Source organism: Lolium rigidum, chromosome 1, assembly GCF_022539505.1.
Source record: "Lolium rigidum isolate FL_2022 chromosome 1, APGP_CSIRO_Lrig_0.1, whole genome shotgun sequence".
NCBI classification, from domain to species: Eukaryota; Viridiplantae; Streptophyta; class Magnoliopsida; order Poales; family Poaceae; genus Lolium; species Lolium rigidum.
In genome coordinates this window covers 353,404,680-353,420,299 of record NC_061508.1, presented here as the reverse complement: position 1 = coordinate 353,420,299, position 15,620 = coordinate 353,404,680, and the positions used below count along the sequence as shown (strand labels likewise).

General features: G+C 42.5%; 1 protein-coding gene and 1 long non-coding RNA gene across 3 annotated transcripts; both read right to left on the bottom strand.

The window, feature by feature from the left end:
• Nucleotides 1-1,653: 1,653 nt before the first annotated feature.
• LOC124684637 lies at nt 1,654-5,072 on the bottom strand. The gene is made up of 5 exons (XR_006997091.1): nt 4,751-5,072; nt 4,529-4,639; nt 4,152-4,203; nt 3,229-3,308; nt 1,654-1,970 (listed from the first exon to the last, which is right to left on the bottom strand). It is a non-coding gene; the product is annotated as an uncharacterized LOC124684637 (long non-coding RNA).
• Nucleotides 5,073-6,266: 1,194 nt separating this feature from the next.
• Nucleotides 6,267-9,367, bottom strand: LOC124684636. Of its 2 annotated transcripts, none has more exons than XM_047218906.1 (4): nt 9,232-9,367; nt 8,268-8,348; nt 7,767-7,822; nt 6,267-6,610 (listed from the first exon to the last, which is right to left on the bottom strand). In XM_047218906.1, exons 1-4 carry the CDS (start codon nt 9,328-9,330, stop codon nt 6,457-6,459), a joined length of 390 nt encoding a protein of 129 aa, XP_047074862.1. In that variant the 5' UTR covers nt 9,331-9,367; the 3' UTR covers nt 6,267-6,456. The 2 variants fall into 2 exon arrangements, with proteins under 2 accessions (XP_047074862.1, XP_047074863.1); XM_047218907.1 differs by having other exon boundaries at nt 8,268-8,345.
• Nucleotides 9,368-15,620: the final 6,253 nt, after the last annotated feature.

Here is a 15,620-nt window from a genome sequence, read left to right as displayed (position 1 = left end):
AAAGTTGCTTCAATTCCTGCATAAGGCTTTTGTTTTGGCCTGTACTGCTTGTTGCGTTTCGTTGGCTAAGCTATGCTGCGGCCCTTGTAATTTAAAGCTTATTATTAAAGCTTACGGGAAAGTAAGGTATGAAAGAAAAAACACCACTATATAAGTTATGGGTTTGGTATCTCCACCGGCAGAACAGGTGTCTCCTCCTCAACTTCATCCACAAACTCCACCAGCCAGATGCTATGCCATGGAACGACTTGTTTCGGCTGCACTCTGGACAAGACCTCGGCGACGGGGCTTCTGCTCCCTCTTTCCTTGACATTATTGTGCGGGAATGTCTCCCGCTCTACCGCGCCATCACCCGCGCCACTGTCGTGAGTGGCACCTCCACCGCGCCACTGGTGTGGCTCCCCGGCAAGCCACCGCCGAACGTTTCGGTCGCCGTGGTCTCTACGTCTGGGCTTTCGCTCCAGCCCCGCTTGACTGCTGCTGCTGAGCGGAAGCTCGACGCCATCCGGGCCATCTTGGGCTCCGTTGCTCTGGTCGACGGGCAGGACCTTCGCCGCCTCCAATCGCCATCGTCTCCTCCTTTCAGCTCAGGCAGGGCATACCGCATTGCTCTCCCCCGACATGCCCCGAATGTGTCTGCTTGCACCTCCTGGGGGCTCAGGATGCCCTCCAAGGTGCGGATTTTCTCGTACCTTGCCGACATCGATAGGCTCAGCACGCGAGCCAACCTCTTCTACAAGAACTACGCGCCTTCCGACATCTGCGCGATTTGCCCCTCGCTTGAAACGCGGAGGCACCTCTTCTTCGACTGTGTGCTTGCCTCTGACGTGTGGCGTCGATTGGGCACTCCTGTGCCGACCGGCGGTTTCTCGTTTTCGGACCTTCCGCCTTCCCATGGGACCGCCACGCACATTTGGCACGTGGGGTGTGGCGACGGTTCTTTGGTCCATCTCGAAGGCGCGAAATGACCTCATCTTCAACGACAAGTCCTCTACTACGAGTGTTGTGCTATGCCGGGCCGGCGACGACCTTGCCCTCTGGAGGTAGAGATATAAGATTCATGACCGTGGGCGGCTTGATGATCTACGTAGTTTCATTATGCTCGATGCCATGTAAATTTTTTTATTTTCTCCTCTCCCCTCACTACAAGAAATATGCTAACTTACGACCCTCCATATTGGTCGCTAGATGGTCACTTTCAACCATTTATGACCTTGTTTTGACCAAAAAGTGTTGGTCGACAGTTGAGCGTCACTGACGGCTCACAACGACCTTTATTTGTGAATGGTCGTAGAGGGCTACGACCAAAATTGATGGTCATGGACCATATAACCAAAAACTTGGTCATGAGCGGTCTAGCATGTCCACGTCAGATCCAACGTGGCCAATCCTACGTGGCAAAATTATGACGAAATCAAAAGGTTCTAAACCAAAATCAGCCCAGTCCAATTTGGTGATTTAGTTGGGCCTAGCCCAACAATTCAACCTATTCATCATTTCTGTCAATTTGGTTCAGTTACATGGGCCGATCCAACATTTCAGACTTTTTACTTTTTGGGCCGACATTGTTCAACAGTTTCATTTTTTTTAATCATGGTCAAATGTGAATTTGGTCCCAATTGCCGTCAGGTTCTAGTAAGTGGGTCCATAGTGTCAGGATAATAGTTCAGATATAAATTGCTAGTATGCATATAAGCACTATTTCAACCGGAATAGACAGAAAACACGAATAATGCTTCAAATAATGGCTAGAATCAGTCTGTTACATCTTATAACACAGATACAGTGGATAACTAGCTCCGAAAGTGTAATAACTAGATACTTTTTGCTTAGTAGGGCTTCACGTGTCTTTGAACTTCTTCAGCCTCGACCTCCTTCCAGAGCAATCACAAACTGGGCTCCTTTCATATGAAGGACGACTGGACATGAACTTCAGCATGCTGGGTTAATTGAACATCAATACGTACTACCTGCATTTCATGGTCGCCCTGTTACATGAATCAACAGAGAGGAGTAAAAAAGAACTAGATCTAATATATTATGAGAAGACCATTCAACAAATATGAACTTATTCCTGGCTATAGAGTGGACACCTAAAACTTCCAACTAAAATAATAATGAGAAGCATAGATTTTATGTAGCGCAAACTGATATTTTGCTATAAATTCAGGACTGACTCATCAAACATTCGTGAGCTTAGAAAATCTCGTTACTTATAACATTACAATATTTAGTCTCTGATCGCTCGCACAGAAAGAAGCCAACACTCTATTGGTATAAGCATCCACAAGCCCCTATTTATAGTAGCAGTTCCACGTACGCTCTCCATCTGTAATCAAGATGGGACTAAAGGAATGCACGCCACACTTTGCCAGACTTTGCCGCAGACCACATGTACTACTATGCTATTATCAGACTGTATAAAGCAGACAAACATATATTCCTTTATCTTAAGAGATTAGCTCGATTGTCTGTTTATGGGTACATTGCTTAATATTTCCTGCAAATAGTTTGGGCCATCCATTCAAGATGTACTAAAACATGTACTACCAAGCTTTGACGAACTGTTCGAGCTTGAGCTCGTTGTGCTCGCGAGCCTGAGATCAGGTTCGAGTTCGGCTTGTGTAGCGCTCGAGCTGAACTCGAGTTGAGCTTATAGCGAATCGAACTCAAATGGTTTGCCGAGCTCGAATATTTTTGGCAGTCCTACACGGACATATATCACGTACAATTCTAGCATATTAAGTAACATCTCGAGTTGTTTTATCTACCAGCTACCATGCAATATTTACCTACCATAAGAAACAGATCCCTGTCAAACAATAAACTATAAGTAACTATGGTTGGAGTTGCAACCAATTAGTGAAGCACATTCACAAAAAATAACAATAGAGGTATCTTATTTATTGTCATGTCAGTTGATGCATTTTATAAAGAAGCTGGCGCGCATTTTTGCAACACAGAACAATGGCAATGCACAACATTTGTGAAATAAAGCAGAACAATAGAATATAAATTTCTGTCATTTATTCCCATTAGAAACACATAGCTATGTAAAACTGTACCAAACATCATGCAGAGAATAAGAGAATAAATACCAGTATGCCTTCTTTCCTTCACTGAGAAGAACATAAACCGTGAACAATGGAGAATTAGAGACTAGAGACGCCAATTTTATTTCTAATGAACGATGTAATTGCGGGAAGACAGAGAGAATAAGATTTGAACCTGGTGGCTGGCAGGTTGAGAAAACCCCAGGAACACAAATATAAAATCACAACTCCTAATCAATGACTGATGCTAACAACCTGTACATTTAATAAGAACAAACAATATGTCAAAGACAGATGAGCATAGCCACTCAAATCATGTAGAGAGTATACTCATCGAAAGATCTGAAGTAGAAATAATAGTTGAACTAGCATGTAACTTAAGACAGATGGAATTAAGCAATCAAAATATCACCATAAGTTGCGAGTGAAAACTCATATGAGAATTCTAAAATGCTAATTCAGATTTATATCTTGAAGCGATATTTTTTTACAAGTGGCTAGAAAAGACCAGTCAATAGCAAGATCTACTAGATGAATTCAGTACCATTCATGTGATTTCACTTAGAGTATGATTAATCACAATTATATAAATGCAAGATACAGAACAGTAATACGTAGTCAACTGATAAGAACAGAAAGTAGATGACCATATTATATGAATGAAATAAATATTTAACATCACATCGGACATCAGACAAATGCAAGTTTATCATATAACATGCTCATTTTCACTTGTCAAGTACAGTGAAGGCAATTCTCAGTTTTTTGTTATTTTTTGTTAAATAAAAATAAATGACTGCTTGTCTGCAATTAAGTACCCAAGGTTCCCTACTGATTAGTCAATTTTTTGTATGTTCACATTCCTATACATGAAGTTTTAATTTTAATGCAGTAACAATAGAATGTTGAGACAATCATTCTCAAGCAAACGTGTTCTGCAAACAAGTTGGCCAGCAAGAAATGACAACTATTGACTGTGATGTATATAGGCAGACTGTGATGTATATAGGCAGACTGTGATGTATATAGGCATTGAAGAGTTCATCAAAGGCACACATAGCAGGCTAGCAGAACAAATCTAAGCACAGCGAACATTACTCTAGTTGCTGCTGCAAAATCTTGAGAGGCTTCACCTGTCATCGTATTCATCCTGCAATAGGAAGCAAACTCATTTCAGAATCAACAAAGGAAATCTAAACAAGTAGATTGTTGACAGATACAACTAAGTAGGAGCTACAATCAACATACAGAACAATGACCCAAAACATTAATCTCAACTTGCAGTTATTCAGTCATGGAAAGTGTTATAATTACCACATTGACTTGCAGCCCAAAAGGAAAATCCTACCTTCTAGATAACAAAGCAAACTGCATCCGTTTTGCATCACATAATTAAAACTATCTAAACAAGCTCCTCTTGTAGCTAAATGAGCTCAGATGATAGATAAACATAGATCTCGCGCAGCGGGACAGACCATGAAATAAGTTCGTCCACCAAGCCAGAGTCAGATCCGCGGAGCTTCCTGTTAGTCGAGACGAAGACCATGGTTTCTAACGGCCTGCCCTTCCATCACAGATGTCTGAACCTATCGACCACATCAGGCAGCACAGCGAAATAAGATTCAGAAGCTACAAAGAGATGAGGTGAGATCAACGGTGAATAACAAAGGGACACGCGTGAAACGCGAAGTACGGACTTTCTATCACGGGCCGCACCATCGATCCTCCCGAGCTCGCCCGTCACGGGCGGAAGCGAGCAGGCGACCGGGCTCCTCAATCCCTTCCGAGAGCTCCTCCCGCATCACCGTCGGTGGAGCCGTGGAGAGGTGGAAAGCCCCGTGAGGAAGACGCGGCCGTCCACGATGAGCCCCGCGAAGGCGACGCCTTGGGAAGGGAGAGGAAGGCGATGAGCTCCTCCTCTGCGCCGCCGGAAGCCTCGTGAGGGAGAAGGGTGGAGGAGGGGTCGCGAGCGATTTGGATCTGAAAGAGGAGGCTATGGCGGCGAAGAGTGCAGGGTTAGGGTTTGCCGGGGGAGGAAAGCTATAGTGCAACTTTTTGTCACGAGAGCGCGGTTATGGAGCGGGCCAGTGCTTCCAATTTCAACCCGGCCAGCAAAATTTTCGTGGTTTGGGTGGGCCGGCGCTTCCAGTTTCAACCCAGCTAGAAAAAATTCGTGGTTTGAGCGGGCCAGCAAAATTTTTGCTAAAGAGTGGACGGGTAGAATTGGCCGGACCACCAAGGTGTCACTTGTTCTCTCAAAAAAAAAAACAAGGTGTGACTTGTTAGGATATTTTCAATAGTTGATAAGACATGTTTTATCTTAACCCGCGATGTAATATAGATATAATAATAAAATATGATGTACAATGAGTTATATTTTACTAATATCTCTACTAGCCATACATCTTAAATATGTGGTGACAGAGATTATGCTACTCCGTAAGAGATAATCTTTTAATTTAGAGAAGAGAAAAAAATTGAATTTCTCTTTCCTCCACCTCAGCATTTATCCTACGTGGCACTGCTAAAATATCACCATTGTACATGTCCTTATTAGCTAAGTTGTCTAGTTGGACCTCTAGGTCAATAGGTCAATACACTACAAGAAATGTGTTGACTTGCGACCCTCCATTTTTGTCACTAAATCGTCATTATTTTTCATCTATGACGATTCTATGACGAAAAAATGATCGTCAAAAACGGAGCGTCAGGAATCAACTACCATGACCTTTTATTTGAGATCGTCATATTCGTCTACGACGATATTGGATCGTCATATAGGCTATGACGATCCAATATCGTCATGGGCGATCTAGCCACGCCACATCAGATCCTACGTGGCCAATCCGACGTGGCAAAATAATGACGAAATCCAATCGTCGTAGATTAAAATCAGCCCGGTCCATTTAGGTGGTCTACACGGGCCAAGCCCATTCATTCTAGCCTTTGTTGCTTGGGTTTTGGCCTTTTTCAATCCATTTGTATTTGGAGAGTTAAGCCTTTTTACGAACTTTTCTGGTCAATTTGCCTTTCGGGCCTTAGCAATTTTACAGCGTACGATTCATTTGTATTGGGCTGGTCGCACCAGTCATCTGCTCAATAATTCAATCCCATTTGCCATTATCCATTTTCATAATGCTACCATTTTATTTTCCAACAATTTGACAGTAACTAAACAACAGATAATTTAATCAAACTGAAAAATACACAAAATTGTTTTGAAAAGAGACATAATTAACACACAGTTCATATCACATGTACAAGCCAAATGTAGAACGAAATGTAAACCCACCGCATGACCACAATCCTACAGCAGGCAACATCCATCATCGGCAGAAGACAAAGGATGTCCTTCCGGCCGGCTAGAACTCAGCTCCAAACCTCCAGGTCTCCTTTATCTTTGCTACATCATCAGGACCTCTTCTGTCCACCAGCGCCATGGCAACATGCCAGACTTCTCCCCATGTGCACCGTTCCGTCCAGCATCACATCGCAAAAGGTGGCTACTTACCAACACCAGTCCAAGAAAGCTTCCACCGTAGGCTATTACATCCATCCTGCAAGACGACGACCAACCAAAGGTGAAGCCAACAATCAAAACCATTTAGGAAACAAACTGGCCGCAATAACAGTTTCACAGTTCACAACATTAATGCTTCCAAACAAAAAAATGCATCAGATTGCAATACATATCTGCCTCTATCTACTACAAGTGAAATGAGAATATGACCGCAAGTGCAATAAAAGAGTGGCACCCATGTAGATAGTATAGCCAGATAACATCAGGCAACCAATAAATTCGAAAAAAGAGAACTGAAGTACAATATTTTCCATTTACACAGATCATTATGACTTAACAAAGTAAAAGGAAGGTGCTCTTAGATCCTGCTACTAGGATGTGTTCTCGGTTTTGCTAAAACGAGACAACATTCTAACATACGACAAACTCCATTGCACCAAGTGTTTGCAACGTGCATGTGCATAGTAGATAGTACATGCTTATTATTTACGAGGACAAACATTATATGCTCTCACAAGTTACCACATCAGTTAGTCTGATAGAGATCCAGTTTACATGACTGCCAGCAACTAGTATCAGTTCATCTCGTGAATAAAAGCCAGTAGCTAGAAATGTGCAATTTAGTCAAATGAAGATCTATCTAGAATCAGATAGGGAAACACCACAGATTTTTTTTAGAATTAACTACAAAGAGAGAGGAAGGGGAGATGCGAGGGAGCATATGATCTCATTTATGACATTGGCGAGCTCATGTGGCTGCACTCCTTTGCTTCGCTAACACCGGCCATGACATCTCAATGCACGATTTTAACAAGCGAGTCCACATTTCGGATTTCACATGCTACATAAGATAAACTGCAGTTTTATACTAGATTCTTGCTTGGTAGGGGTCTTCGGTTTCAATAATATTGCCACATAAGAGATACAAATTAAGTGTAGAAACACCAAGTTACAGACGCTACATCACTTTTAACCGGCCCGCAAATATACACATGTACCAGTACAGAAAATGCATGACTTGCACGTTACAATACAATCCAAATTAGCATAAAAGGAACACAATACGACATCAAACACTTCATTTTAAACAGAAACAGATGGAATCACAAACAAGAGGATTCACATGACAAGACCATAGCAGTTCAAACAAAACGAGCGTGTATAGAAGCAAAGGCGGAGAAAACAACGCTTACCACTCGGTGGAACTTGAACAAAGCTTCTCAACCTTAGTGACGTAGGGAGGTTTCTCCTACAATGCAAACATCAAAGTTAAGTACAGGACATCAAAAGGACAAAGAGCACAAAGAGCAAATCACGATATGCAGGAATTTGAACAAGGGGACACGATTGCAAAATTCCAATTGAAACAGCAAAGTAATTACAGAGTAGAAATAACAGTAGCAAACTAGCTTCAAAAAACTAGGCATATTAAGCTCGGTAACTTCAAAAAACGAGAGAATGTTCTAGACGGTAATCAAGACCACGGACATCATTGTTTAAAGCGGCCACATTATTATGTACAACACAAAGTAGATACTCTCCACATATAACCTACTTGATGGGCATTGTCTAGATATTTCATACACTACTTGAAGGTTGCGGCAAGCACAAGAAATTAGAGCAGACCGCAACTATCTTGAATAAATTTTGGCTTGGATGAAGATACAGGTAATGCCTTGCTAAAGAAAACAGACCTCATAAGACCTGTTTTCTATGTCGAGATGCATATCCCTGTGTCTATCATGAATCTCGACACCACCATAGAAAATAGACTGCTTCAAGAGCAAAAGGGTATGCAAACAGAGTTAGTCCTAAAAATAATAGCAAAGATAAGGCAAGAAATTCTGCACTTTTATATTCAAATACTGCTCACTCTACAAGTTGAACATTCATGTAATACGAAACAAGAGGCACTTCGGAGAACCTATTCTCTTATGATAAGATCTACAATTTCATAATGTGATGTGCTGACTAAAATCAAAATCAAAACTAGACTTGAGCTACTTTATGAAAATAGCAATCAAGATGGAAAGCTAATTAAGGAGTAAGTGCATGGTCCATTAGGATTAACTCATCGACAATCTGGTTCAGCAAGCTTCTATAATGTTTAATAAGTAGAAAGGTGTACCAGTAAGATCGTTTAGTTTCTTAGTGGTGGAGGTACTAATAACTGATAATTAAAACAACAATTGGCAGGTCTCTGATTCTGAAGTAGTTTGTTTTAGTCTCATAAATCTAAAGAGAATGAATTGTAGAACTATAGTAACGACAAAGTAAGGACAATATATATGAATCAAATGGATTATTATTTAGGATTCTGCGGTAGTTTGGTTCAGTAACAGAGTTTGGGCCTGGACAAGACCATTCCATTTAGGATTCAGACAAAAATGGGAGCAACCCAAACAAACGAAAAGCTACTTAGTTTCATATCTCCTAACTGGGAAATCATGAGATCTAGTGTTGTAAATTATCACTCAGAAAAAGTTCACTCGCACTATGCAGATGGGATCTAGGCATCCGAGTTCTAGGATGGTAAAACGGGAACAAGATCAGGCCCATTGTTACTGAGATCTAGGTATGTGAAATGAACGCACCAGCAGGAAAGATCTACCGAAACAGACGATAATAGAGGAAGAACAGCAGGTCATACGTGGTCACCTCGGCAGCGGAGAAGTCGTCTTCGACAGCGAAGCCGCTTGGGACGCGGATCTCGAGCAGGAAGATGTGGCCGAAGAGGGTAGGTAGCCCGGTAGCCATTACAAGCTCGGTGTCCAGTTCTTGAGGTACTCCAGGGGCGATGGGTGAGCGAGCTGTTGGGCGATGATCGCAAGTCGAGCTTCCGCCCGTGAATGGCCCTCGATCAGGTCTTGGGCTGCCTGCAGAAAGAGAGATTGAGATATGGAAATTAATGGGAGAGAAAGAGAGGGGAGAAGGGAAATAGAGAGGACAGGGGCGGCCAGATCCAGCGGCAGAGAGCTTGGGGTCGCGGGTCACGATGGCCTCCGGATCTGACGCGGCGGCGGCGGCCTTGGCGGGTTAGCTGCGGTAGAAAGAAGTACGCGAATGAAATCGAATGGGTGAAGGGTGGGTGGCGGCGGGGGGAGCTGTCCAGATGCGTTAGGGTTAGAGAAGAGGAGGGTGGATGGCGCGAGGGAGAGATGTGCGTGGGCACTTACGGAAATTTTCATTTCGCCACGGTGCGCGGATAGGCGGCCGGTGGCTCTTTCGGCTTTCGATTCCGCGGGTGTCTTCCCTCACGAATTTCACTTCTTACCTACCCAAACGAGTGTAACTGTCTCCGGGACCCAGCTTCGAGGGCCCATATAGTATTTCTAATAGAATATCCTATTGACCTATAGGTCCCACACGTCAGTGTTAGGTTCCAAACTAGTGATATCTAGACACATAAGTGGAAATTGACACATGGACATGACATGTAGGTGAAATTGGTGAGGTGGCCATCCTATCATCTGAACGAATCACGTATTAGCAATTACGACGATCTAAATTGGTCATCATCGTCTAAAAAGAAGGTCCTAAGTTGTGTCTTCAAGATTATGACGATTTCACCTACTAAAACTACGACGTTTTTCAGCTAAATCGTCGTAAGTTTCTAGGGTTTTGACCCTCTCAAACGGCTTACGACCATCTGTTGAGAAATCGTCATATAATCATGACAATTTTACCCAGGGTCACTGAGAGAAGGTCACAAGTCAACATATTTCTTGTAGTGATATGTGCTCCCATCTAGATTTAAACCTAGTGCTATCGAGACACAGAGAAAGTTGCCACACGGACATGACACGCAGACAAAATTGCTGAGGTGGCCTACCAATCAATTTAAGGCGTCATGAAGCACCAGTCCTGACCATTTAAACTGGTCGCCATTGGCTAAAATTAAGGTCGTAGACCATGCCATCTATGTTATAACCAATTCATGTGAGTAAATTAAGACCTTTCTCACTATAATGGTCATAGAAAATTAGGGTTTGAACCCTCCAAAATGATATACGACCAATTGTTGCAAGATGGTCATAGAATTATGACTAACATTTCTCTGGTCACTACAAGAAGGTCACTAGTTAACACATTTCTTGTAGTGCCTCTCCCCTTGTACCCCTCCCTATTTGTACAAACGGTATGACTGCCAAGCACTTCGGGTAATATAACAAGCGGCGGGGTTCACTCCCCCCGAAATTCTTGAAAAAAAGTAATGAGCTAAGTAGGAACCATGCAGACATGGGAAACACCTTTGAACATTGCACTTATCTTTGAGTTGATCATCATGATTTTCCTGCTACTTGATAGTTGCCTCTTGTGAAATAAAGGGGATTATCAAACTAAAGACTAAAGTACGCATATATGTTAGAGAAGAGCATTGGGGCACTAACGGAAGCCATTCCTAATCATGGTGAAAGTTTCAGCAAGAACATTCTCAATAAGAAGAGAGAAAAGAAGGAGAGAAATAAAAAAATTTGGAAAAAGAAAGACATAAAAAAGAAAGAGAGTGAAAAAACAAAGAAAGAGAGGAAAAAAAGTGAGAGATAGCTCTTAGAGAGGATGCTCATAGGACTGTTTTCTTTGTTGTCCCGGTATGGATGGCCTATATAAGTCGATATTTTAAATCTCCTTTGGTCCTTTGTACATGTGGCATCAAGTAACCCATTTGTGATACTTGGCTGAAACAATATGTGAAAGGTCTATGGTAATGTAAAGTTGAAGAGCACGAGGTGTGACTTGTTAGTGGCTAAGGGGCATGAGGCACTTACTTATAAGATGTCAAACACATGAATCATGAGTATCTCTAAAACAATGTAACAAAGAGATGTGTGGAACCCGTCCTTATGAGTACTGTTGACATGAATTGCATCGCTCAAAATTTTACTTTATGCTATCTTTTATTTTGTTGGAGAAATAGTGATGTGGGCATTACTCTTCGGCTACTCGACATTGCCCTACCTCGTCTGGCCCAACAGGGGCCCCTGTGGAGCACTGCAGCCCAAGGAGGTCCAAGACGTCGGTTGCACGGAGAATAGATGGAAGGTGCCGAATTCTTGAAGTATAAGATAAGAAGATATTCAAATATGGAAGAAGTAGATAGATTACTTTTGTATTGTAACCGAATCCGGGCTAGACTCTCAGGACCTAGCCTCGTATATAATGGCCAGGAGAGGGCTATTGGATGCTCCCTCTCTCTCAACCTTTCATGCATACACCAAACCTTAGCCACCTTGCCTCTCGGTGAGAACGCAACCACGCAGTCTATCGGCTGCCCCATTGTAATCATTTCGAAACCATAATCAACAGTGGCGGAGCCACGTTCAAGCAGTGTAGTCAATTTGTTTTTTGGCAGCACAGGCTAAACGTATTCAAGAAATACTGAAAAATTTGTACAAATACATGTATTTGACTACACAGTTTCAAACTGACTACACATGGTTGCTGTGCTGGCTCCGCCACTGATAATCAAGATTAGACATGCATGACGTATGGGTATTACCTCTACGAGGACCCCGAACCTGGGTAAATCTCGCCCCTCGCTTATCTGGTATCCGACATTTAGTGCTAACATGCACGCTTCCACTAACCCTAAGCCCCTCATGGTCGGCATTGACGAGGAGCCACCTCGTCAATTGGCGCCGTCTATAGGAAACCTGCTTGTCCAAGGCACAAAGTCGACTGTTCCGATTGCGCCGACTGCATCCACGTCGGCGTCGTATTTGTTGGCTCCAACTTCATCGACCCTGGAAGATCTGATCTACTTCGGATACTTCAAGTTCACCCCACACCCCTTCTCGTCACGATCGGCCTTTTCAGGTCTGCGTGGCGGGATGGATCCGGCGATCGGGAGCGTCCACCTCAACATCAGTGTTGGGGGCGTTCTTCATCTTCCCGACGGAGCATGTAGTAGCCGCAGCTCCAATGGTTGCTACGTCCGCTGCATCATCGCCAATCGCAGTCGATCCGTCGGCTGCAACTTCATCGACCACGCCTGAGATGCCGACCAAGTCGGCCTCTTCATCACCATCGGCATTGCCATCGCCCGGAGTGATGGGATTCGTAGCATAGAAAACAAAAAATTTCCTACCGCAAGAACGAATAACAAGCCAAGATCCAATCTAGAAGATGGTAGCAACGAGAAGATCATGAGACTAACCCTCGAAGATTTCCAAAGCCTATGAGATTAGATCTCGTTGTTGTTGTAGTCGATCACTTGCCGCTTTCGAAAGCGCGTAGAAGATCTTGACGGTGCCACGGTCGGGCAGCACCTCCGTACTCGGTCACACGTTTGGTGTTGATGACAACGTCCTTCTCCCTGTTCCAGCGGGCAGCGGAAGTAGTAGATCCTCCTCGGAATCTTGACAGCATGACGGCGTGGTGTCGGTGGCGGTGGAGATCTCCGGCAAGGCTTCGCCTAAGCGTTGTGGGAGAAGATGGAGGAGGAGAGAGGCTAGGGTTTGGGAGAGGGGGGCTGTTTGGGCGTCGGCCTGGGGGGGCCTAGGTGGTGCGGCCAACTTGGGGTAGCCAGCCCCCTCCCTCTCCTCCTCTTTATATAGGTGGAACACCCAAGGGTTTGCCCAAAGATCTAAATAAGACCCCAATTCAAAAATTGTCATATGGACGCAACCTAGGGGGACAGGGACTCTCCCTTTCCCCTTTTTCTTGGTCGGCCAAGGAGGTGGAGTCCTCCATGGACTCCACCCTCCCACTTGGTTGGCTGGTTGGGGTTGGTGGAGTCCAATCGGGACTCCACCTTCCATGGTGATTTCTTCCGGAAGGTTCTAGAACATTCTAGCGCCTTCCATAAATGCACCGAATCATTTCCAAACTTGGAAAGTGACTTCCTATATATGAATCTTATTCTCCGGACCATTCTGGACCTCCTCGTGATGTCATGGATCCCATCCGAGACTCCAAATAAACATTCGAACTCCATTCCATATTCCATATCTACTTAAAACAACATCAAACCTTAAGTGTGTCACCCTACGGTTTGTGAACTATGTAGACATGGTCGAGAATCCTCTCCGACCAATAACCAATAGCGGGATCTGGAGATCCATAATGGCTCCCACACATTCAACGATAACTTAGTGATCGATTGAACCATTTACATACGATACTGATTCCCTTTGTCACGCGATATTTTACTTGTCCGAGGTTTGATCATCGGTATCTCCTCGTTCAACCTCGTTAACGATAAGCACTCTTTACTCATATCGTGGTATATCATCTCTTGTGAACTATTCACATGCTTGCAAGCTAATCAGATGACATTCCACCGAGAGAGCCCAGAGTATATCTATCCATCATCGGGATGGACAAATCCCACTCTTGATCCATATGCCTCAACTCATACTTTCCGAATACTTAATCCCACCTTTATGACCACCCATTTACGCAGTGGTGTTTGATGTAATCAAAGTACCCTTCCGGTATAAGTGATTTACATGATCTCATGGTCAAAGGACTAGGTAAAACTATGTATCGAAAGCTTGTAGAAAATTGAACTTAATGACGTGATCTTATGCTACGCTTATTTGGGTGTGTCCATTATATCATTCATCTAATGACATAACCTTGTTATTAATAACATCCAATGTTCATGATCATGAAACTATGATCATCTATTAATCAACAAGCTAGTTATACAAGAGGCTTACTAGGGACTCCTTGTTGTTTACATAACACACATGTATCAATGTTTCGGTTAATACAATTATAGCATGGTATGCAAACATTTATCATAAACACAAAGATATATAATAACCACTTTATTATTGCCTCTTGGGCATATCTCCAACAGTCTCCCACTTGCACTAGAGTCAATAATCTAGTTTACATTTGTAAAGATATAACACCCTGGCCTTCTGGTGCTTATCATGTTTTGCTCACGGGAGAGGTTTCAGTCAACGGATCTTACATGCTCAGAAGCGTATGTATTTTGCAATTCATTTGCGTCTTCACGCATCACTCATTTTCCAAATGAGTCGGCATTAAATATGTTTGATCTTCTGGTGGAACCTTAATTCCGCGGTCTGAAATATGTCACTAATATTATCACACACAATATAGCTTCAAAGTTCTAACACTATCGGAACTACACCAAGTTCTCAAAGAACTTCTTGACTTAACATCCTCAATTATTGTCAAAACAATGACATAATCTTCCTTCTTTTGTAGAATCCATCACAATATTTAGAACTCATCTAAATCTAGCATAGACATCTTCTAGCTCATTGTGCTACCTTTTAAACAACACTTAGCCTAATTGAGATTGAAATTTTATTTTTATATGTGACCAAACTAATATCGGTGTAACACCTTACAGTGATTTGTTTGTCATTACCCCATATAAAACTATATATATCCTTGGTTCTTCTAAAGCACTCAGGGATATTCTTCATCGTCGTCCAATGATCATCACATGAATCATTCTGGTATATGCTCATAACACTTTAGCACAGGACATCTGATTTTGTACATATTATTCATGATCCAAAATCACTTATGTGTTTTTACTCATCGAGTGTTAAATACACTCAAGTCTTGTTAAACCTTCACATGAAAACAACACTTTTCTTAATATTTTTATATTGAACTACTTCAATATTCATTTTATGTACTTTAACTTAAACTTATTATATGTTTCAATCTATCTTCATAGATCTTGACACTAAATATGTTTTGGTTCATATCCTCTCATTGAAGTTAATTCTCAATGAAACCTTTTGATCAAGTATACAATTACATCATTTATAACCAACTATATGTCATCTACATAAAGTATTATAAATATGTCTCAGCGCTCCCACTTAATTTCTTGCAAATGCAAGCTTCTTCGTCGTTTTTCGATGAAATCATAACTCTTTGATCATTTCATCCGGTGAAGATTCCAACTCCATGATACTCACTTCATCCAGTGAAGTTTGTACACATTTCTAGCATTCTACGGACTAGCAAAAACTCTCAGTTGTATCTTGTATACACCTTTAATACACACTTCTGTTGAGGAATGTATTTTACCATCCTACTAACATATCTCA

Coding starts and splice junctions, on each gene's coding strand:
- LOC124684636 (XM_047218906.1), bottom strand. CDS start 9,330: ATGGCTACCGGGCTACCTACCCTCTTCGGCCACATCTTCCTGCTCGAG. Junction 8,349..9,231: donor ACGACTTCTCCGCTGCCGAG/GTGACCACGTAT, acceptor TTGCTCTTGAAG/CAGTCTATTTTCTATGGTGG. Junction 6,611..7,766: donor TGTTCAAGTTCCACCGAGTG/GTAAGCGTTGTT, acceptor GTCGTCTTGCAG/GATGGATGTAATAGCCTACG.